Source organism: Lepidochelys kempii, chromosome 3, assembly GCF_965140265.1.
Source record: "Lepidochelys kempii isolate rLepKem1 chromosome 3, rLepKem1.hap2, whole genome shotgun sequence".
Classification (NCBI taxonomy): Eukaryota; Metazoa; Chordata; order Testudines; family Cheloniidae; genus Lepidochelys; species Lepidochelys kempii.
In genome coordinates, this window is record NC_133258.1 from 89503757 (window position 1) to 89519891 (window position 16135).

General features: G+C 38.5%; 1 protein-coding gene across 8 annotated transcripts in view; it reads left to right on the forward strand.

Annotated features, from left to right (window-relative positions):
- Positions 1-16135, forward strand: part of KPNA5 (karyopherin subunit alpha 5) — a 36759-nt gene that overhangs the window by 4956 nt on the left and 15668 nt on the right. For 7 of the 8 annotated variants that reach the window (XR_012158030.1, XR_012158029.1, XR_012158028.1 and 4 more), the window contains exons 5-12: positions 545-639; positions 2055-2186; positions 3316-3404; positions 5323-5422; positions 9364-9527; positions 11069-11147; positions 13195-13320; positions 15304-15431. Coding sequence is in view for 4 of the 8 variants with exons in the window: in XM_073337123.1 (XP_073193224.1) it covers positions 545-639; positions 2055-2186; positions 3316-3404; positions 5323-5422; positions 9364-9527; positions 11069-11147; positions 13195-13320; positions 15304-15431 (913 nt within the window). In the remaining 4 variants the exon portion in view is untranslated. Of the gene's footprint in view, positions 1-544; positions 640-2054; positions 2187-3315; positions 3405-5322; positions 5423-9363; positions 9532-11068; positions 11148-13194; positions 13321-15303; positions 15432-16135 lie in introns of those variants that run through there. The other variant, XM_073337124.1, reaches the window with a different exon arrangement.

A 16135-nucleotide genomic window follows, 5' to 3' on the forward strand; every position in this document is an offset into this window, starting at 1 on the left:
TATGGTACTTGCTTTGTGTTCATATAACAAGTATTAGTCACATTGAATTTATATGTCTTAAATTTGCAACTTTAAAAAAAAAAAAAACCGATCTTGCTGGAGCTTCTAACTATGTTTAAATCAGATGAGTAGTCACATTCATTTGGACATAATGGCTAAACACAAAAAGATTCATTACAGTAATGTTAAGTCTTTCAGATAAAGCAACAAAAGCAAGGACTTTGATTAAAGGGGGCTAGGGCAGTGATTGCACACTTACCAGTGCTCATTGCAGTGCTTGAATTCCTTGAACAATTTTGATTCAGCTGCTAATGTAAAATACACTTCCAGTTTATTGTAGTTGGGATTGTGGCAGATACCATAATGGCCTCTGTCTCTAATCATGATTTGTTCCCTGAATGAGGAAACTAATTTTATTTGAAGTTACAATTATGGTAGGAATTTCTTGAGAACTGTGCTCAGTAGTATATTTTATATTTATGGTGTAATTTAAGCTGTTGGCTTTCATTTTCATTAGTGCAAATAACCTTCTTTTTTCCCCTAGAACCTAATCCACCTATAGATGAAGTGATACAGAAACAAGGAGTTGTGCAGAGGTTTGTGAAATTTCTAGAGAGGAATGAGAATGGCACTCTCCAAGTGAGTGAATATTACTGATATTGACTTAGGTTTGGGAATGGGAAAAAAACTCAGAAAACAAAACTGGGGAGAATATGGTTTTAGAATTGCATTTAGTAATATGTGGCCATCAGAGATTTGTATTCCAGTTGCATGAGATGTCAGCTTGTTGCCACTTGGTCCTCAAGAGACTTCCATGCTAGTCTCCCTATATTCATTTTATCAAATCCTGCTTCTGTGTGAATGGCATTCAGTTCAAGAGAGCCCTCAAACTGGAATATCCAAGGCATTGAGATAGATGTGTAAGCAAGCTGTCACAGCATCTGCCCACACTGTCTAATTTGAAAATGTTTTTGTGAACATCAACTTCATTCACAAATCTTGTAAAAGAAAATTAGGAAAACATTGTAAATCAAAAAATGTCTTTGACCCGTCCAGAAAATCTTTCAACAAACAATAAGAATACACCTAGTTCTACCCAACACTTCTTGCCACATGGAAAGCCAGACTAAGGGCATGTCTACGCTACAAAATTAAGTCAACTTAAGATAGGTCAACCTACAGCCACCGCAGTAATCGGCTCTTCGTGTCTGCGCTATGCTTGTCTATCGGCAGTGCGTGTCCTCACCTGGAGCACTTACGCTGACTTAAGTGGGGCATTGTGGGGGGCTTAGGCTGTCAAAGACAGCAACAGGCGATGTAAGCAATGCAGTGTGTATGAGGATGCTGTGTTGACCTAACTATATTGACCTAAGCACTACGCCTCTCACGGATGTGGAGTTATTTGGTTGGTGTAGCGGGCAAGTTAAATCAGTGGGAGGAACATTGTAGCATAGACGCATACACAGGTCAACATAAGCTTCCGTATGTCAACCTAACTCTGTAGCATAGACCAGGCCTAAGGCTTTATCTAACCAAGAAAATAGCACCAGAATTAATTTTAAGCTAAACTTGGTTTAAACTGAAATTAGTGTCCATTCAGGGGTTTGCATCAGTAGAACTAAATAGGTTTAAAATAACACCTTCAGTTAAATCAGTGCAACTTTCTTGTGTAGTCAAAACCGAAGAGCTTCTCTACACATGGAGTTGTTACTAATTAACTCCATGTATGGACAGTCTTATTCCAGAATAGGATTGTCCACGCATGAATTAAATTAGGAACAGTGAATCAGGCATAACTCCGTGTATAGAAAAGCCCTAATAATGTAATCAAGCCAACAACTTCCTTTACTAAGATGCTTAATAGGTACTAGATTTAGTTAATGCCAGTGACTTTCTTCTTCGTAAAAGCATAGTAATGGAGAGATTTATTTTAGTATCAAAGAAGAAACATCTAAGTGGATAATCTGATAAAAATTCCAAATACGTAAAATCTGTTCTGTTTAATGTGTTTGATTTCCCATGAATGACTTCTGTTTGTCTTTCTCCTTCAACAGTTTGAAGCAGCTTGGGCTTTGACAAATATAGCATCTGGAACTTTCCTACACACCAAAGTAGTAATTGAGACTGGAGCTGTTCCAGTTTTTATTAAATTGCTTAATTCAGAACATGAAGATGTACAGGAGCAGGTACATATTTGTGTTTTTGTAATTTCTAAATAACTGTCCTTTTCCTGTTTACTCTGTGTATGGTTTAAAAAGTTTCGAGTGGTAGAATTTGTGTACTAGTTTATTATGACTACAAAAATAAGGCTCCACACAGTGTGCTCCTTTTTTCCGTCTCTCAAATATCTGCCTTTTTTCTGTGCTGCCCCTTATGCTTCCTCTTTGCCAGCCTACCTCTTTTATCTCTTTCTGTTTCCTCCTAAAAACTCATTTTCTGTTGTGATGTTCGCAAGAAGCGAGGGGATCTAAGGCATAGCAATAGAGAAAATTAAAATAGCTTTACCACTAAGATATCCATATACTTTCTTGAGTTACCACATGATCTTGTTGTTTCCCTTATCTTTCCTCTTAATTTCTTCCCTCTGCCCCACGGTGTATCTTACTGAACTTAGGGTGTGGCATTTCAGAGCAGGGACTGTCATTTACTTGTTTGTAAAGTGCCTAGCTCATTTTGGAGTGACTGAAAAATAAGCAATAATAGTTCCTGATCTAATACATCCTTTGTAATGACTCTATTTTAAATAGCTGTTTGCAATTGAGTTGCTTAGCCAAAGGGAACTTTATCCTTAATTGCATATATATATATATAGAGAGAGAGAGAGAGAGAGCCCTGCAAATTCGCTGATATCCATTTTATGTGCACGGATGCAGATATCTGCGGACCATTTTTGTAGATCGCGGATCTGATGTGGATACAAAATTTTTATTGTTGCAGAGAAAATGCAGATATCTTTTTTTGGTGGAAGCATATTCACATTCTAAAGTACCATTCATTACGGATATAATTATTCAAGTATTTGACTTCTTTGTACAAAGATATGGCCTTTATAAAGCTTGGCTAAAAGGCTGGCAAGCCCTTTCTTGGGTAGGATGTAACTTAATCAAATATGCAAGTTTGATTTGTGAAAGCTGCACAATGAGAGGATTTTCTTTTCTGGAATGTTCACGTAATTATAATCATGAGCTGTTTTGACTCCATCATAGGAATTTGTCATGGGAGGAATACATGATGTGTAGTCTACGCTATAATATTATTTTAGATAAACTTTTATTGTGTTTATATTAGCTTACTTTAGCTCTTTGCTTTCTAAAGGCAGTGTGGGCTCTTGGTAATATTGCTGGTGACAACGCAGAATGCAGAGACTTTGTCTTAAACTGTGGAATACTCCCACCACTCTTGGAGTAAGTATTTAGGTTAATATTGTAAGTAAAACATACTGTTCTAGAGAATGGGAACCATACACTACAAGTTATTGTGTGTATGTGTATACATTTAAAAAAAATGTACATAGGCTTTTATATTTTTTATAGGAAATATTTTAATGTAGATTGTCATTTTTGCTTTACTAGCTCTTAGACCGGGGTAAGCAACCTATGGCACGCGTGCCAAAGGCGGCACACGAGCTGATTTTCAGTGGCACTCTCACTGCCTGGGTCCTGGTCACCAGTCCGGGGGGCTCTGCGTTTTAATTTAATTTTAAATGAAGCTTCTTAAACGTTTTTAAAACCTTATTTACTTTACATACAACAATAGTTTAGTTATATATTATAGGCTTATAGAAAGAGACCTTCTAAAAACGTTAAAATGCATTCCTGGCACGCAAAACCTTAAATTAGAGTGAATAAATGAAGACTCGGCACACCACTTCTGAGAGGTTGCTGACCCCTGTCTTAGACCAATAACACCAAAAATAAAAAAAACTATATCAGTTCTAACACTTGGAATATCTAGGCTTAATTTGGTTGGATTTTGTAATTGATTTACGGGTGGCATGGTATGGTATTGCCACTCTTACTTCCGCGCTGCTGCTGTAAGGGCGCTGCTTTCAGAGCTGGGTGCCTCGCCAACAGCCGCCGCTCTCTGGCTGCCCATCGCTGAAGGCACTGCAGAAATAAGGGTGGCAATATTGTGACCCTTCTTCTCCCTCCCCCCCCCCCAAAATCTTACAACCCCCGTGCAACTCCCTTTTGGGTCAGGACCCCCAATTTGAGAAATGCTGGTCTCCTCTGTGAAATCTGAATTGTATGGAGTAAAAGCACACAAGACCAGATTTCACAGTCCATGACACGTTTTTCATGGTCGTGAATTTGGTAGGACCCTACATGTAACTCCTCAAATATATCCATACATAAATCTTGTGATTATGATAACTGGTGAGCTACTGCTTCTCAGTAGAGACATCATATGCCACCCTTAAGTTCTTACTATGAATATATGCAACATAGGAGGTCCCTGTAAAACTGTGCCCCCTGCACCAAGAGGTTCCTGGATGACAGAGTTATTCAGGAATAGCTGTTTGTGCTTTAAATTTGTACACTACTTTGGTCCAAATAAACTTTCAAGTGTAGAGGAGCTCTAAAGATTTTTTTAAAATAAATAACCTCAGCGCTTTACAAACAACTTGAAAATTTCAAACACTGAACAATGTGTATCGATTCCTTCGCAGTTTTTGCAGCCCAAATATTGCAGCATTGTTTACCATTTTCAAACTTAAATGCTTAAAAAGTAAATTTAGATTTAAAAAATTCTTCTAGTAACATAGCCAGCAATCTTTTTAAAAATAGCTTAGTCTGAATGTGTTCCTTTAAATGAAAATACCTATGTTAATAAGAAGAAAAGGAGTACTTGTGGCACCTTAGAGTCTCTAAGGTGCCACAAGTACTCCTTTTCTTTTTGCAAATACAGACTAACACGGCTGTTACTCTGAAACCTATGTTAATAAGGAAGGTTCCCACTTGCTGTTCCTGGCTCCTCCTTTTACCGACTGCTATATTGCATTACAAGAAACTCAATTAATTACTTTCCTAATATTTTTCGTGTAAGCAGTTGCTGTACTTGACACCGCAATGTTATGTGATTGTGAATGAGGGGTAGCTATACAATAGTGTAAGGGAAAGTGTCTCTTGTGAACCACATACTCTATTAAACCGGTCTGTGCCATGAGAATATTTCAGAACAGGCAAAAAATCAGTATTTGCAAGAGGAAAGGAATTAGGAATTATTTCTAGACTTCTGACAATAATAAGAATCCTAGGAAAACAAGGGAATACCACTCCTTGGTAATGAATGTAATGTGATATTTGTTCTCTTGCTTGGCAGATTGTTGTCAAATTCAAATAGACTTACAACAACTAGAAATGCAGTCTGGGCTCTCTCAAACCTCTGTAGAGGCAAGAATCCACCTCCAGACTTTAGTAAGGTATGTAAGGAATCAAAATATTTCGCTTTTAAGGAACTTACAAAATGTGAAGGGGCACTATCCTTGTAATGGGGTGTTCTCATACAGAGAAGAATCTTCTTGTAGTCAACCCAGTCAGTCTCCGGGATAAAGAATTTTTTTTGTTTGAGAAGACATGTTTGCTGTAGATCCATATGATCTATTCTCATTCTGAGGTAAATTAAGTCTTCACTAATAAATAGTCACCATTTTGTGTGACACAATAGAAAATGTAGATGTTACCATATTATATGCAGAGCTTTGTGTGTTTCTGCTGACCTTAATGCTAGTGCGAAGGATATTGATTCATTCACTATCTGAAAACCAAACCAAATCCAGTGTGTCTAAATAAATTTTAGTCTCTAAGGTGCCATAAGTACTCCTTTTCTTTTTGCGAATACAGACTAACACGGCTGCTACTCTGAAACCTAAATAAACTATGTTAATCTTTTTTGATGCTTTCTATAAACAAGAGAATAAACTATTAAAGTAGTTAAAAAGTGTCACTTTTCATCAGCTTGGTCTGCAGTATCTTGCTAGGAAACAAGGTTCTTGTATTTTGCTATAGCTCTTCAGCAGAATAGTATTAATGTGGTGATGTTTTAACTTCGAAAAAGCAATCCATCTTTGTAATGTAAATATTTGTTTGTAAATCTGGAACATTTTTGTATCATTATCCTAAAGCTTTTAAATAGTTTATTTAATTGAAGTAAATTGGGTATTCTGGAAGAGGGCAGGGGAGTGAGGTCAGGACTCCTGAATTTTAGTCTCATTTCTGCTATTGGCTGTTGTGACCTTGGGTAAGTGAATTGCTCAGCCTCGCTCAATTTTCCCTTCAGCAAAACTTTTCTCATAGAGTATGAGATTAATTATTTATTAATATGCTACTTTAATTTTATTCTTGTGGGGGGATGTTAACAAAATGGTGAGTAGTTTCCCCATCTTGCTGTTCTAGTTTATAAACTGCTGCCTTCAGTAATAGCCCTTTCTGGTAGTGTGGAACAAGGAAGCTCTTTGCTACTTACATATTCCCTTCTCTGGGCAACTGCTACTCGGAGTAGTTCCTTTGCCTTTCACAGTAGCAGCACTAAAAGGAGGTAGGGGAAGCAGAATTGTGTAGCAACTGTCAGCTGAAGAGAAAAGGACTCTTAATCCCTGCAAAGAACCCAGTATTCCCAACATTGACGTTTGAGGGGAAAACTGAGGGGTGAGGTGGGGCTAAAACTGGCAGCTTCATCAGACAAACTACTGTCCACGTAGAGGTGATAGGAAGAGGTTGGGTTCCAAGCTCTGCCCAGAGAGACTGCAAGTGAATGGGAACTGAGATTAGAAGGAATTTCATAGAATTATAGAATCATAGAATATCAGGGTTGGAAGGGACCTCAGGAGGTCATCTAGTCCAACCCCCTGCTCAAAGCAGGACCAATCCCCAATTAAATCATCCCATCCAGGGCTTTGTCAAGCCTGACCTTAAAAACCTCTAAGGAAGGAGATTCTACCACCTCTCTAGGTAACGCATTCCAGTGTTTCACCACCCTCCTAGTGAAAAATTTTTTCCTAATATCCAACCTAAATCTCCCCCACTGCAACTTGAGACCATTACTCCTTGTCCTGTCCTCTTCTACCACTGAGAATAGTTTAGTACCATCCTCTCTGGAACCACCTCTCAGGTAGTTGAAAGCCGCTATCAAATCCCCCCTCATTCTTCTCTTCTGCAGACTAAACAATCCCAGTTCCCTCAGCCTCTCCTCATAAGTCATGTGTTCCAGACCCCTAATCATTTTTGTTGCCCTTTGCTGGACTCTCTCCAATTTATCCACATCCTTCTTGTAGTGTGGGGCCCAAAACTGGACACAGTACTCCAGATGAGGCCTCACCAATGTCGAATAGAGGGGGACGATCGTGTCCCTCGATCTGCTCACTGTGCCCCTACTTATACATCCCAAAATGCCATTGGCCTTCTTGGCAACAAGGGCACACTGCTGACTCATATCCAGCTTCTCGTCCACTGTGACCCCTAGGTCCTTTTCTGCAGAACTGCTGCCTAGCCATTCGGTCCCTAGTCTGTAGCGGTGCATTGGGTTCTTCCGTCCTAAGTGCAGGACCCTGCACTTATCCTTATTGAACCTCATCAGATTTCTTTTGGCCCAATCCTCCAATTTGTCTAGGTCCCTCTGTATCCTATCCCTGCCCTCCAGCGTATCTACCACTCCTCCTAGTTTAGTATCATCCGCAAATTTGCTGAGAGTGCAATCCACACCATCCTCCAGATCATTTATGAAGATATTGAACAAAACCAGCCCCAGGACCGACCCCTGGGCACTCCACTTGACACCGGCTGCCAACTAGACATGGAGCCATTGATCACTACCCGTTGAGCCCAACAATCTAGCCAACTTTCTACCCACCTTATAGTGCATTCATCCAGCCCATACTGCTTTAACTTGCTGACAAGAATACTGTGGGAGACCGTGTCAAAAGCTTTGCTAAAGTCAAGAAACAATACATCTACTGCTTTCCCTTCATCCACAGAACCAGTAATCTCATCATAGAAGGCGATTAGATTAGTCAGGCATGACCTTCCCTTGGTGAATCCATGCTGACTGTTCCTGATCACTTTCCTCTCCTGTAAGTGCTTCAGGATTGATTCTTTGAGGACCTGCTTCATGATTTTTCCGGGGACTGAGGTGAGGCTGACTGGCCTGTAGTTCCCAGGATCCTCCTCCTTCCCTTTTTTAAAGATTGGCAGTACATTGGCCTTTTTGCAGTCATCCGGGACTTCCCCCATTCGCCACGAGTTTTCAAAAATAATGGCCAATGGCTCTGCAATCAGAGCCGCCAATTCCTTTAGCACTCTCGGATACAACTCGTCCAGCCCCATGGACTTCTGCACATCCAGCTTTTCTAAATAGTCCCTAACCACCTCTTTCTCCACAGAGGGCTGGCCATCTATTCCCCATGTTGTGATGCCCAGCACAGCAGTCTGGGAGCTGACCTTGTTAATGAAGACAGAGGCAAAAAAAGCATTGAGTACATTAGCTTTTTCCACATCCTCTGTCACTAGGTTGCCTCCCTCATTCATTAAGGGGCCCACACTTTCCTTGGCTTTCTTCTTGTTGCCAACATACCTGAAGAAACCCTTCTTGTTACTCTTGACATCTCTCGCTAGCTGCAGCTCTAGGTGCGATTTGGCCCTCCTGATTTCATTCCTACATGCCCGAGCAATATTTTTATACTCTTCCTTGGTCATATGTCCAACCTTCCACTTCTTGTGAGCTTCTTTTTTATGTTTAAGATCCGCTAGGATTTCACCATTAAGCCAAGCTGGTCGCCTGCCATATTTACTATTCTTTCGACACATCGGGATGGTTTGTCCCTGTAACCTCAACAGGGATTCCTTGAAATACAGCCAGCTCTCCTGGACTCCTTTCCCCTTCATGTTAGTCCCCCAGGGGATCCTACCCATCCATTCCCTGAGGGAGTCGAATTTTCCTAGTTTGGCTCTGTAAAACTCAGTAGTATATGGGCAGCTGAGAAACGTATGATCCCTTTTTGTAAAGTGATTATAATAATGTAATTCCTTCAAGTGGGTAGGCTGAAAAGCAAACCTTACTTGATAAATTCTGAAACACACAATAAATCCTTTACATGAAAAGGAAAGACTAGCATTACTACATGGTTGCAATGTCTTCGTAGCAGACTGTGTGATAAAGTAAAGGTAATTCTTACAGGGTTCTGATTTGGGCTATCAATCATCCTTAGCCTCGACCATGAAACAATCCATTCTGAGATTGTAAGCCAACACTACTCACCATACGGTGCATGTAACTTAATTCACATTTTTCTATTAGCACATGAAGAAACAAATTTAAAACAAAAAATAGAGGAAACATCTAATCATGTATAATTTTTTTTTAACCTAGGTTGCTCCTTGCTTAAATGTTTTATCAAGACTGTTGTTTAACAGTGACCCAGATGTATTAGCAGATGCTTGTTGGGCCCTCTCTTACCTTTCAGATGGACCCAATGATAAAATCCAAGCAGTTATTGATTCTGGAGTCTGTCGAAGATTGGTGGAACTTCTTATGTAAGTGCCTTTAGTCAGATCTCTATTTTAGGGTGTTGCCAACATGAACATGGGCTCAAACTGTGGGCCTACAGTACTGATGGGCTGTCCTCCAGGGCAGGGGTTCTCAACCAGGGGAATGCAGAGATCTTCCAGGGGGTACATCAACTCATCTAGATATTGTATTTGCCTAGTTTTACAACAGACTACATAAAAAGCACTGGCAAAGTCAGTACAAACTAAAATTTCATACGGACGGTGACTTGTTTATACTACTCTATATACTGTACATTGAAATATAAGTACAATATTTATATTCCAATTGATTTATTTTATAATTATATGATAAACATGAGAAAATAAGCTATTTTTTCAGTAATAGTGTGCTGTGACACTTTTGTCCAAGTAGTTTAGGAGGTGAAACTTCAGGTATACAAGACAAATCAGACTCTTGAAAGGGGTACACTAGTCTGGAAAAGTTGAGAGCCACTATTTTAGGGTTACTCCGTTTTTTTTCAGTCGTCTCTTATGGCCCATGTAAAGTGCCTGTCCCTTTGGCGGAGGAGGACTGTAAAGCGCTTCAGTCTGAAGCCTTTCAGTGCTGCTTCTGGCTTGGTCAGCTCCTTGAATTTTTCCTAGGTTGCTAGCGAAAGATGCTTCATCCACAGCACTTCTAACCTGGAAAGCAAGGGATTGTGCTTGAGACACAAACTGGCCTGAAAACTTCAGGTTTTTGAGTTTTGTTGTATTTGTTTTCTTGCTGGTAATATTAAACTTAAGGGGTCCCCTAGCAGAAACATGGACAGTTAATGGGAGCATAAGTCCCAGAAACAGTTTTGTGCTATTTTTTCACATTTTCCCAGTTTACTAGGTGGACATTTCATAAACTGCCAAGAGGAAGAGGAAAAACAAAAAAACACTCTGCACTATGAGTCTGCAGAATAGCAGAGTATGGATCCCTGAGCTGCTCAGTCAGCACTACTCCCTATGAATAGATGGCTAGGATACGTTTAGGGAGAGAGTGTTAGACATGTTTTTTTTTTCTTTCATGGTTGATGAAGGACAGTTCAGTAGACTCTTGTCCTAATTGATAATTGTGGGGGTGTCTCCATGTTACTGATTTGTGAGAAAGGAATGGAGTCTGCCTCCCAAAAAACTAGTTGGAGGAAGGGAAATATCTTCAGTTTCACTGCCTCTCTTTTTAGGCTGGATGGCTACTTCAGGAATTTTGCTCACTGGATTACGTCATTCCCAAAGGCCCAGTTATTCTGTGAAATTCAGGCAGGGTGAAGTCATTCACGTCCTTGATTTGTAGACATAGCTTTCTCTGTGACAGACAATCACTGTTGCAACTTCGAAAGGGAAATCCTTCCTTTAAAATAGTCAACTGGACTTAAGAGCTATTGGGGAGAATTTGGCCAAACAGTGGAAGATTTCAAGAGATGGCTTTCTGTTGCCATGGCCATAAGTTTAAATCCTATCAGAAGCCTAAAACCCTCCAACTGTAGTTATTGTATAAAGTTTGGCAGCCTCAAGCAGTTTAACATTTGTACTGTCTCTAGGCATAATGATTACAAGGTGGTGTCTCCTGCATTAAGAGCAGTTGGAAATATTGTGACCGGTGATGATATTCAAACACAGGTAAGACCAACTTTTAACTTGAGAAATATAGCTAATTTGGAAAAGCATATAGAAATTTTTGGTGTAGGAATGAATTGTGCTATTTAGGGAACTGATTAAGGCTGTTAGTTGTATTCACATATTTGTCTAGCAACAGGTGTTCAGATACCGTAGTGAAAGGGGCCAAGTAAGAATTTAGACAGATTCTGTATTACTAGTCTGACAAGATATTAATAATTTTGGCCAGTGACTTCTACATGTAATTGCTGTGAGGATAAGGTTAATTTAGTCATTCCAGTTCTATGGGAAAAATACTGTATTACATTTTTGAATTTTACTCTTTTTTGTTCTTCCCAGATATTAACATAATACATTTTCAGTAATTATTAACAGGAGTCAACTATATAATAACCCACTTGGACAAAGTGTCTTTAGTAGCCATTCTAGTTGGTTTTTTTAGACACATGCGAACTGATTCAAAACTTCCTCTCTTTCTCCATAAAAACTTCAGTCATACAGAAGTATCAAAGTGGACTGTAATTATGGTTTCTACTTCAGTATGAACCTTATAAATCACAAGCAATAGATTAATGTTTTATATTAACCAATACGTATAGAATGGCTTTAGTTTCCTGTATGGGAACTGTACTCCATTCTTGTATTTATCGGTTGCAGTTAGGTGGTACGTTTAATTATTTGTCCATGAACCTGTGGTTCCACTTGTCCTCACTTGACTAATCTTTAGGAAACCTTGTACATTGAATTTGAGGCTGTGCAGATAAAGACTGCTTTAAATAGCTAGTAAATAGCTTACTATCTAAAAGACTTAGAGAAGAGGGGGTTGATTTAAATAGTTATGTGATTTTTTATTGGGCCTCACAGAAGTAAATTTTTAAAAGGGATTCAAATAGAATGGCAAGGTCCTCTAATGCACTATGGATTAAGAGAGCATTGCATGTGTAAAGGTAGCGTGGAAGAAGGCATGAAAAAGGGAGAGGTAATATAAAATGAAGTTTGGGATGTAGACTGCAGCAGAATTGTGCAGGCATTCGGTGGTTGTACAAAGTGCTTAAATTTGATACTGAGGACAAGAAAGAGCTGGTGGAGAGGATGTTGTGAAGGCCAGTACTATAACGGCATTCAAAAGGGAGCTAGATAGATTCATGGAAGATAGGTCTATCAATAGCTGTTAGCCAGGATGGGCAGGAATGGTGTCCCTAACCTCTCTTTGCCAGAAGCTGGGATTGGGTGACAGGACATGTATCACTTGATGATAACCTGTCTGTTCATTCGGCACCTACCATTGGCCACTGTCAGAGGACAGAATACTGGGCTTGATGGACCTTTGGTCTGACCCAGTGTGGCCATTCGTAACGTTCTTATGATTTTGAGTCGCCATCATATAGATATTGAATCTGTGGAGTACATTCCTTCACCAAAGGATGAGGGAAATGCACACACAAGGCTGGAGGGAAAGATAAATTGCTAAGAGACTGAAGCAGCAGTGTGCCACAGAAGGAGAATCAGGACGGGATAAGGCCACAAAAGTTGAGGAGAGTGGTTCTGTAGGAGTTTCATTTGCATAACTGAGTGCAGAGTATGGCCCATAATAGTTAGCTAATTGTGCGTTGACCATTATTATGGGGGGGGGAATGATCCCGCCATTATTTCTCCCCCCCCCCTTTTTTTTTTGTCATTGGCATGTGCATTTATTTGGTTTTTGGATCTAGCTTCAGTAACTTTAGTGTAAAGTAGGCATACAGTTGCCCGCCTTAGTATACAAATTGTTAAATAACTTGTGGTCCAACTGCTCCTTTTTCCCCCCCTCCATAACAACTTTCCTGTTTTGGCCTAATCAACTGCACCTCTCCCCAAATCACCAAATTGTCTGTTTCTCTTTCTGTGTCACTATGCTGCCATTTAAATACCTTCATTTTGGAATGCAGTATCTGATAGATGTAAAGTATATTCTTATAAAGCCTGTCTGTCTTGAATTCTGCTGTCAACTGTGAACTGTACCTTTTTTATGTTGTACAGGCAGAAATTTTCAACTTTCAAATTATTTTAGGTAATTCTAAATTGCTCTGCATTACCCTGTCTCCTTCATTTGCTGAGTAGTCCTAAGGAATCCATTCGAAAAGAAGCATGCTGGACTGTTTCTAATATTACTGCAGGAAACCGAGCTCAGATTCAGGTAATGAAATGTTAGTAATATAACCATCTTCTTCTGAACTAGAACTTAGTGCTTTTCTCTTGGAAGGAAAAATATGTATAACATATTTTACCCTTCCATTTTGGTTTTCGTTCTAGTTGGAGTTTTATTTGTTTTTTCCAGCTTTTGGGGTGCTTATTAGAAATTCTAATCCAAGTTTACAACTAATTATATAAAAATAAAACTACGTGAATATCCGGGTTTTTTTTGTGCTAAAGAGGCAGATTCCTGTTTTGACTTTTTAAAGGGACTGACAACTAGTTAATGATTATAAAATGAATTGAAGACTTAAAAGATGTAAAGTTCTAAGTATTATTGTTTGTAAAGAATATTTACGTGCAAGTTCTTGCTTACAAAGTTTTAAATGACCAGTGCTTAAAAATGTTTATGGAGCTTTGCAAAAAAATATACAAAGTGTATATTACAGAATGGATTTGGAGTAGGGAAATCTTCTGGGGATGTACAGGATCTTTATATGCAACATTCAGAATTATATACTGGGTGTGTTGTTCCTAGTTATTGAAAAGCAAATTGAATTGAAATGCTATTTTTGTATTAAAAGGAAATGATTAAATTCGACAAACATGAAAGATACAAAGGATGCATAAAATATTTTTTCAACAGTATTAATACAACAATTTTTCCCAAGTTACTGTGTTACTCTCCATTAACATAATACATGAATTCTGTCAACTGAATACATGTTAAAATAGCTTGATGTGGCAGACAGTGCATTATAAGATGTAGATAATTCACTTCAGTGAGAGACTTAAATTTAACTTCATTTAAATCAAAATTTTCTGTGGGAAGATGTCTCTTTTGATACTTTATTTTTTCTTTTTGGCACAATCAAAAACAGTTTTGTTGTTTCAAGTAGATTGTGATTCAAAACAACATTTTTAACATAAACCTTATTGATTTGAAATTTCTGGGGTTTTGTTGTTTTGTGAAGTGTTTCAGTATTTTTACTTCCTGTTTTGCTTTGATATGGAAATTTAATTTCAAAAACTCAAAATTCCCCACTGGGAAATGGAATTTTTTTCCTAGCAGCTCTAGTTCTCGCCATGAAAAAGCCTGGTAATTACAGATTAAGATATTGGAATTTTAGTATAACTTCAAAAAACAGATTGGTGAACAGTATGCAGTGCAATCTTTACTAACTAGCAAACCTGCGAAAGACTTGTTTTTCTTATTTTGCACTATGGTAATCAGCCTGGTATATATTTGCATGTTTTTAATCCCCCAGACATCTAGCCTGAGTGTTCAGATAGTATTATGACAATACACCATTTTAAATTGTCAAATTTTCACTTACAACTTACAGTCAACGTTCCTTCAGTGGCTTTCTGTAATTATTTGAGTGGCCCTAATGTGGGGACTGAGTGTAGTTGTGCATATTCTAAGGTTTTTTGTTTTTTAAATAGTGGTATTCCATTTGTAGAAATGGCTTTTGAAGAGAACACAAGCCCTTTTTGTCACAAAAGTTCTCCCAGTCTGGGTGAGGCTAACTGATTTTATTCAAAGTTTTAATTTCAAATCGCAATCCTAGATTTTCAGCAACTTTGTCAGGACTGTATCAGGATCTTAAATATGTTGACCCAATCTAAATATCCTTATTCAAAAGGTAATATTCTTTGTACTATAACTTTTGAGATTCTCATCATGAGGCAAATCTATAAGTAAAATATTATTTAGAAAGATACTTTGTGACCTTCCTGAATATAAACTAGTGTGGACTGGAATCTTCACAAGTTAATAGACAATTGCTGATTGGTACACTCTTAAAGAATGAATAGCTTTAACAAATAATTTCAAAATAAACAAGAATTGGCTGACACATTCTACCGAATCATGGTATTCTCTATTCTGGAAACATCTTTAATGTTTTTTCTCGATTTATATTAACTTGGTTGTTTTTGTTACCATTTAAAGCCTATTGTATAATGTCACTGTTTCTTGTTTTAGGCTGTTATAGATGCAAATATTTTTCCAATATTGATTGACATTCTTCAGAAAGCTGAATTTCGCACCAGAAAAGAAGCAGCATGGGCCATCACTAATGCAACATCAGGAGGTACTCCTGAACAGATAAGGTAATGAATTAGAAGTTTGATTCAGAGGAGAATTAGTATGTGAATTCACTTACTATTCATCTGAAAATAACCTAACGAATTGAGACACAGGTATTTTGCCACTTACGTTTCTCTTTGACCTTAAAGAGAAAATTCTTAGTCCCATAATTGGATTCTGGCAAAATTCACAACAAATTCCTAAAAACAAAGCTGTTTTCTTGGAACTAGTTGTCTTTATATAGTGATTTTTTTGTATTGCAACTTAGAAAATGGGTTGTATAAAGTATGTGTGAAGTTTTGGGGATCACCCAGACCAGTACAGGGCTCTGTCACCTCCTGACCTGTAACCTGGAGTGCTTTTATGTTGAGCAGCTTTGGTTCAGACTCCTGACACCAGTAGCCTGCCCACAAGCACAAGATCTCACCCTGGCTTCCACCACCTAGTTATTCCTTGCAGGGTGACACTAACATCCCTTCCAGTCTCAAATCTCCCCAGGTCTGTCTCAGAGTTCTTTGGTACCAGCCATTTGAACTCTTCCTCACTGTTTCATCAGTGACGCCAATCCCCCAGACATATCTTACTTTAGTTCACACACTCAACATAGTTTACGCACACTTTTTTACTTGGGGTAAAAGTAAAAGAAATACCTAATAGAGAGAGAGAAAAAATTACAATTTCAAGGATAAAATAGTTAGGAATAGGAAACATGTACAAGTTACACAGA